Below are 8,676 nucleotides of genomic sequence, written 5' to 3' on the forward strand. Positions count from 1 at the left end.
AGCAAACTTGACACGGAGGATCAGGGTCAACCCTTGTCTATTTGCCGCTAACTACTAAGTAATCGAATCTTGTAATACCTTAGAACTATTAGATACACGGCAATATACATATTTATGCATATTTACGCAAGGTCATGCAAAATTCATGAAGTCTGCGAATGTGATATTCGACCGCGGACGGTTGAACTTCCCAGCAGCGAGGCTCTCGGAAAAATTGCAAAGCATTTCGAGTTGAAATTTGGTTTTTACATTAACTTTGCAAATTCCATCGAACTTGAAGGATCAATGGAGAATCCCGATTATACATAACATTATTGTCCAATCTTAATACAACAAATGGTAGCTTACTGCCATATTCTCTATGTTAAAGAAGGCTTATTTTCAGAATCATTTGATATTTGATTACCTCAATATTCGACTTAATATTTCCTTAATTTCAATATGCAGTGACGCAACTTACTCGATAAATTTCAACTTGGGCATTTTCTTATTCTCGATCAGTTCGTCAAGGGTCCATTCAAATCGTTAATATTCCACACAACAAATGATTTGATACATACCTGAAAATATCTGATGTATTGCTATCCGCGTCCCAGCTGCTTAGTTATGGCGCTCTCCATATTCCCTCATGGTGATATTAACACTGATATTTGCGTAGATATGACTCGATTGAAGAAAAACGTGTTAATAACGCGATGCCGATAAGAATTCGATTAAAAAATGACGGGAATAATAACGCGCCAATACTCGTATTTTGCGCCACCGTGATGTGTACGTAGCTCCTCGGCTCGAAATGTAATGACTCACTCACACTTCTCAGTCACGGAAAGGTACACGAGACTAAAAAAACAATCGGCAAGAGAGACAAAACATCCCTCGCCAATCGCCACTGTCGTCGTCCGTCAGTCAAGGACGCGTACATAATCTCGGTGGCCAAGAACGTTCACAACAATGAATGCTCTCCAAACATTTCGCAACTCCCATCATAAATTTACCAACGTCGCGTCTTTTCATTTCTATTCGAAGGAGTCTTTTAATGCTCTACCGTAACTAAATGTAAATCTCTATGAGTGTACAACATTATTACGGCGCACACGCAACCGCTGTTTTTATCTTTACAACTCTTTCCTTTTTATTTCTTTTGAATCTCCAAATCGACATTACAATATTTGAAACACAAGTCTCGGCACGAAGAAAACAGCAGTGAGTAACTATTCGTAACATCAAATGTCAACAGGACAACAGTCTGCATAAAGTTATATCTCATGGATTTTTCATTTGTTCTTCAAATTAGATGGAATTTTCAGAATTAAGAGGAAATCCTGAAATCGTCCTACATATTACTATCAATTTATTAGTACTACTCGTATATTCGTTACTAGCTGCATAGAATTAAAAAAATGAAAAATTTTCATAATTTGTTAGCTTTTTTCGTTTTTCAAATAAAGTTAATCGTCTTCGCCAACATTAGTGTGTATTGTAATTATCCAAAAGGATTTTTAATTCTGTGTACCAACAAATTTGTGGTGAAGCAGGGTGATTGCAGGATTTTAATAAAGGACCAAAATTTGGATTGTGACCTTTTCAAAAAATTCATTCCGCAAAATGCTTCTGTGTATGTAAAAAAATCCTCAGTAATTATCTCATTAAGACAATATTATTTCATCGAAATATATAATATATAAAGATTTTTTGCATATTTCTAGAGGACCTCAATTCTTTCCAGCACAATTATATCCTTGCTTGCACGATAAAAAATAAGTAAATTATTGTTATTATCATTATTATCATTATCTCTTTTCGATTCCTACCTGTGTGTCTGGAATACGTGTTAACAGCTTCAATATTACGATTAGCGCACATTTATAATATTAATAAAAAACAAGAATCCGCAAGATATGTTCAATAAAGACGTCCTTTTCTCTCTCCCTTCCTCATTCTCAAGTCTTGAATATCTAGAAAATTAACGGGGATAGAGGGAGAACGAGACGTTATGTTCCATCGTCACGCGTCGAATGTCTATTAAAACACGGCCTCATATCGATTGAGAAGATTTATAATCAATTAAGGGCGGGCGGGAACGCGGCTGCAATCGAGTCCTGCGATCGATTATTATTATTGCAGTCCTCCGCGACCCACACCATCACTCAGCCGCGTTGTCTTCCGTTTAAAACCAATCGAGACCGTAGTTATTAGCGAGTCGATTAAGCGCCAACGCGCCTGCCAGTCGTCGTGATTCTATCGAACGGCGATAGCGACGATAAGCACGGCGGCGGCACTTTTCCAACGATGAAACAAGAACGATCGCTATCTCTCTGATAAACACTTTCCTATATCGTACATACGATTCCCGTCCCGAGGAAACGTGTTATTACGCGATGTAACGTGTTTCAAAAGGAAAGTGTGCTATTGCAAAATCGGCAAACAATATATCGGGTTAAAATGTCGATCTTATTTAGAAACTGGGAATTATAAGTTGAGAATGGCACAATACACCGAACGCGCCAGGAAATAACTCCTCTCAACGTTACGCTCCTCTACACTCTTCTGGAAGAATTTCAATTGGACGCTCGGCACTGTTATTTGCATCTCAAGTCCGTTAAGTACTCTCTACTTGCGCTCATACGATCGAATTGCAGTATCGTGATTGCAGACACGAATACCGATCCGCACGCGGGTATTCCCTTGATTAGCCGACGACCGGGCAGACTAATTACCGAAATATCGGGTGCAACATGCGAGTATTGCCTCGTACGTCAACATTAATGTGTAATAATGGCCGAGCATCATGCGCAACCCCGATACCTGTGTGCAAAGTGCATGGGAAGAGAACGGGCGACACGGAAGGGGACGAGAGAGAAGACAAAGTGACGGATGATTACGTGTCAAAACGCGACGTAACGTTCGCAACGTGGCTGACGCGATTGCAACCCGCACCCAAGTTGCGATCGGTAACCCGGTATCTTCGCTAGCTTCGCCGCTGATAAACGAGCCTGTTGCAAATTACTTTATCGCGACTGCACTTTCAACGCGTCTCGATAAACGTTCACGCTCGGATGCATTATTCAGAAGACACTATTTTCGGGGTTGAACCGTGCCTCGCGGTCGCGGTGAAAATAATCTCGGCATTAACGGCGAAAGCCGCTAGCAATCTTCGAGGGAATCCCTTACGCGGCGGAATTTTGTTACCGAGACATCTCTTTATCAAAGGCCGGGAAACACGAGATTCATGACTCGTGTTTTCCGGCTGCAAAATACTGAACTCTGTATCTTAGTATGTCGATTTTGAGATCTAATTTCTAGAAACATCAATTCTCAAATATCATAGTTGTTTGCAAGGAAATGTACGATAATTTTCATAAGACTGTCACATATTTTGGTAGAGAAGTGCTGTTGATCCACGCACACAAATCTACACCTTTAACGGGACTTTAGAGCCCAAACGACAAAATAGTTCTCTACTACATTCGGTTACCAAGTGACCCACGTTCAAATCGGAGTAATAACAGGTTTGTCTTTCGAGATATGATATTCATTCGACAAGCTACGGACGCAGAACGAATGTAAGTTCCCGAGCGCAGTAAGTTCCCGTTTTCGCAGAGAGGCGTCTACGACGAAACCGACGGAGTCGATTAGCATACCACCGTCGGACGATTAGTGCGCACCGAGGTTTTCTCGGCGAAACGCGCGGGCGGACGAACTGCTGGAACGGCGCGAACTCTATCGATCTTATCACTAGGGTGACTATCTCGAGATATAATGGTTGGCGAGTGCAAACAAAAGCGCGCGCGCCCGTCGCTCGTCCGACGGCAATCAATTACGAAATTGCTGGAGTCAGGCGGTTTTGACTGGACCGCGGGCAATTTATCAGATTAATCGTGGAGGAAGTGATTCCTGGCGGATGATGGGACCAAGCGCGGCCTCCATATGTCAGGAAGGTGACCGGGTGTCGGCGTCGGCCGGACGAAAGCGCTCACTCGCGCGGCGGGGGAGCGGCAACGTGTGCGCACCCACGCGATATCGAAACCAGCTGTCGATCGGACGATCCCCGAATATTGTTGTTGCACTGTTCCGTCCGTTGCAGCAGCCTCGAACGAAAAATGCAGACGAAGGCGACGGCGACTTGTTACAAAATCGTCCGCCCTTATTCGCTCCCGCAATTTCGTCCTCCATACAATTTGCGCAGATGTTACGTCTCCGAGATGAGAACGGAAATGTAATAACGTTTGGTACTGCTTTGAAGTATGAAAAAGGTCTCTGATAATGCTGTATTATTATGTATATATATATATGCTATTGCAGCGCCCATTGTGTATCTATTATGACATAATGAGATATTGAGAATAAAATAGACGCATCCTCGCGACGATAATGACAATGATGGTGCGTCAGTGAGGCTATTCCGTAAGCGGAATAGCGTTTAACGCGCAGATCTATGCGGAAATTTCAAAGGCATTAGCGATTTTAATGACACATAATTATATATCCGGGGTAACATATTTCCAATGGAGATACGTAATTATGTGTCCTATCGCGTAACATATTTTGCACGCTGTCTAATTATATCCCATTTTCCGTGGGACAGCAGGCGCGCAAATACGCTCGATGTGATTGATTAGCATAACGGCGATGTATTTTTCATGGTTGATCCCGCTAATGACTCGCGCGTAGAAACGCGGAATCATGCGGCATGCAAAATACGATAGGAGGATAAACGGGAGCTCAGCGCAAAACTACGCTCCGGAGCGCGCCGAAGTGCGCGTATAGTGTGCGAGAGCGGGTAGATTGAAACTCAATTATTGGTCGTGTTAACGCGCTGGCGCATCATCCATTATTTTCGGATTTTACCCGTGCGGGCTAGGCACATAAATTACGCCGGAGTTCGTCATCAAATATACATATATTATCGCGCCGCGTATCCCGCTAGCAAACATCATTCTTCGGTAAATCTATAGTAATCCCCTGGTGCCAGCAACCGTCCAACACGATGTCCGCGTTAACCGTTTGAGGTTTCGATTCGGCCTCCAATATTATCGCGTATCGCGGAACGCGCTGATTGCAGATCCAACCGGTAATATCGGAGAGTACACGTCGCATCAACTCAACTCACAAATAAATTAAAAATTCTCCTTCACCGCACGAAACAAATGAGTGAAATAAATTGGACCTTTTGTATCATTCCTTAATTTTTCTTCTATTTTTAAATTTCTAATTGTAAATTTCTAACCTTGAGAGGAACTTCCCTCTTAGCACCGACAGATAACACTGATCAACGCAAAAAGACGTCTAATAATATAAATTATAGTAAAAATATATTCTCTTATTTTATTTTCATACTTCTCTCATACTAATAATTTAGAAAAATTACAACATATATTTATTGAACTAATTAGCTAATTAGTTGTTTAACGTCGTCTTTCTGTTTTAGCACATAAAATAAGTAAAAAAATTAAAATTCCAAAACGGATACAATTTATAATACAAAATTTGTTGAGTTCCAGTGAAATTATCGCTACGAACCAATTTACTTCCCTCCAACTTGTTCAATGTGACGATCGAATTGATGATCATAATAGTACTCACTTTTTGAGCTTTGCAGGCAGCAGCCAACGGCAGAACGTCGTGAGAATGTGCAGCGTGACGATCACGAAGACACAAGGCGCATATCGCGATCTTGCATAGGGCACAATATAGGGTCACCGCTTCGCCATTGTGGTCGTTGCATACCGGTGTGCCTTCAGGCCCCAGGCCACGGGATCCTTTGCTGCCGCTCGATTGCCAGCTGCCTCTCGGTGGTCCCAAATTGTGGGCCGCCAGTGGACCTCTCTTCGGATGACAGGACTCCCTGCATGCATCGCAGTATAAAACCTGAAAGTAATACAATCGATCTTCTTCAGAGTGTAACGTATATCGCGTCGATGATACTCGCGGATTTGTAAGAGAAATATTAAAATTCCAGAGAGAGGGCGGTATTCATATCCGGCGCATCGATATTCACGATATCGAGTGCCTAGAGAAAAAATGTCACTATAAAAAATATCGATGAAATCATTCAACGGTGAGGGGAATTTTTTTCCCCTTTTTCCCGCGTTTTTTCGTTAAATATTGAGAGAACGGGAGGATGAATATGGATACGCTGATAAAATTTTCTTACGCCCGGGTCAGCATCGCGAGCTCGACTTTATTAAACTCATACAAAGGCGGACGTAAATTGGCGGACTCGTCGATAATTATTAAACCAACAAGAGTATCTCTCTGGCCTGCTAACAATTTGGACGTGGTATTATTCAGCGTCCTCGTTCGTTCCTCTCGTTCGTTCGGTATTTCCTACTCGGAAATAATATCACGTCGGTTATCGATAGTCCAGGCACTGTCGTCGCGAACAAATGTTGCTGCGACGAATGAAACTATAGGCGCGCGCGTTCTTCCCTTTTTCTCCCATCCCCACGATACGAGGAGCGGACGGCGAGTGTAAAATCACAGAAAAAAATATCCGCCACTTGTCGCAACGCGGCATCGGAGGGGCCGCATGGCAGAGGGCCGAAAATGAAATTTAACACTTCGAGGAAAGCGAGCAAGAGGGTAGCGAGGGTGCGATTGGCGTACATGTCGCGCAACGAGATATTTCATGCGACGCGCCACTCCGAAACGCGGTAACTCGATCTTTTCAAACAGAGCACCGAACAATATAAAATCTCTCTCTTCTAGTGTGAACACAATGTAACAGCGATTTGCGTATTGCGCAAACATGTTATATAAATCCCGAAATGACGATCGACCGGAAGATTACTGTTACTTCTTGGTAAAACTTAAACCTGACGAAACGAAGAAAATTAACTTGAAGCTATACTACAGTTAAAATGCATACGGAGAATATATTTGAAGATAAAAGAATAGGAGAAATGTTTGAAAATGTGATTGAAAAATATAAAAGAAGATTCATGGCTTTCTCTTACTCAATATGACATATTTGCGAAAAAACAAACCAAAATTATTAAATTAATGATAAGAAGCACGTAACATATACATCACTCAAGACATTTTTGTCTGACAGAGATCGAAACAAAGTCTGTCATATTCAACGAAAGAACGATGCGCTTGATCGTATTCCGTCTGGGAAGGCCGAAAGGCAAGATGGAAATAACTCACTTTGTAAACAATCACGAAACGAGTCTAATCGAAAACATCTGCTTTACAGTTATATCGAGATGGAAACGCTAAATTTCCGGGAAGTAAATAAACGAGTTTGTCGTATCATGCGCAAAACCCTAGCATTTTCCGTGCGACCTTTTCCTTGTGCGCGATTTCGTCTGATTAAATATTCATCTCTTTCAGCGACAACGCCCACAACGTTCGATATTAACGTCGATACCGATGTAGACGTAGCTCTCGTAGACGAGTGCGCTTATACCGCCAAGAGGAAAGTTATGAAGTGGACTTCGAGGGGGTGAACGAAGGAGAGTTAACGAGCCTCTGGATGAGGAAAGCACACAAGAGAAATAAACACGCTGATACCGCGGTCGTTAAGAATGGTAGCCTTGGGAACTTTTCCCCGATCTCGCGATCTTACGGCCCGGAAGTTTTCGTTCGGCGAACGAGCTGAGGCACTGAGACTGAAATATTGAAGAGCGGAAACGGCAACAGACGGATTTTAGACATCGTCCCCCCGGCGGAAATAGCCAAGGACTTGCGAAACTGATATTTTGTTCACGTCCTCGATATACGTTTAAATAACGCACGCATATGTACACGCGCGAAACGCTTTATGCGATATAAGGATAATTATTATACGCGATATATAATGTGACATTTCATCGATTCTTAAATATATCTTCGTTGAAATTAAAAATAAAATTAATAAATCGAGATAAAAATGCAACTTTCGATATTTTTACGGTACATGTTACGATCCAGCATTTCCTTGTAGACATCTTTCTAAACAAAGCCGGCTTTTAGTGATGGAGCTTTTTCCCCTTATTTTCTCGGCTGACGAGGGCAAGACTTCCTACAAGCCGGGAAAATGAAAATAATGAAGAGCTTGCACGAATGTCACGCTACACGTCTTTTGCTTGATACGAAGGTACATATATGCACTTCTACATATATAAAATTCTATGGAAAAAAATTCTATAAAGAGTTCATGACGCGTTCACAAAAAAAGAAAGTTGATGAAAAGCTGGATTTCCGCACCTCATCATCGTCCACAAACTTGCCAAATTCTATATTTATTATGCGAAAGTTGCGTCCATTATATCTCATTACTACACTGAGAGAAAAAATATGTAAAAAGTAAAATATATATTTATTCGGTGAGTACTAATAACATATTTACTGAAATTAAACTTTGTTTATTTAGAAGAATTTTATTTTTTTATTTAAATAGAAGAATAAAAATTGTTTTTATGAAAAGCTACAGATTTAAAAAATGTCTATTTTCTCATTCGAGAAAAATTTTTTCTCAGTGAAAATATTTTTATATTATTGGGTGAGTGCAAAAGTTTGTGCGGAGGTGCAATAGATGGCGTTAGAAGCGGCGTAAAGTTTTGTCATTAATACCGCCATCTCCGTAAGACATATCGTTGGAAAGGTGACGTGTGCAGCGTTCATTTCAAACAAAAGAATTTGTGTAGATACGAACTGCTTCGAGAAAGATTACTTTCAAAATGAGTGTCGAAA

At 41.4% G+C, this 8,676-nt stretch overlaps 1 protein-coding gene across 1 annotated transcript in view; it reads right to left on the reverse strand.

Annotated features, from left to right (window-relative positions):
- The window catches only part of LOC106748628 (E3 ubiquitin-protein ligase TRIM9), a 134,127-nt gene that overhangs the window by 122,603 nt on the left and 2,848 nt on the right, over window positions 1-8,676 (reverse strand). The window contains exon 2 of the mRNA XM_014627339.1: window positions 5,584-5,868. Within this exon, the coding sequence (XP_014482825.1) occupies window positions 5,584-5,868 (285 nt within the window). The remainder of the gene's footprint in view (window positions 1-5,583; window positions 5,869-8,676) is intronic.

Source organism: Dinoponera quadriceps, unplaced genomic scaffold, assembly GCF_001313825.1.
Source record: "Dinoponera quadriceps isolate SergipeBrazil2010 unplaced genomic scaffold, ASM131382v1 scaffold3085, whole genome shotgun sequence".
Taxonomy (NCBI): Eukaryota; Metazoa; Arthropoda; class Insecta; order Hymenoptera; family Formicidae; genus Dinoponera; species Dinoponera quadriceps.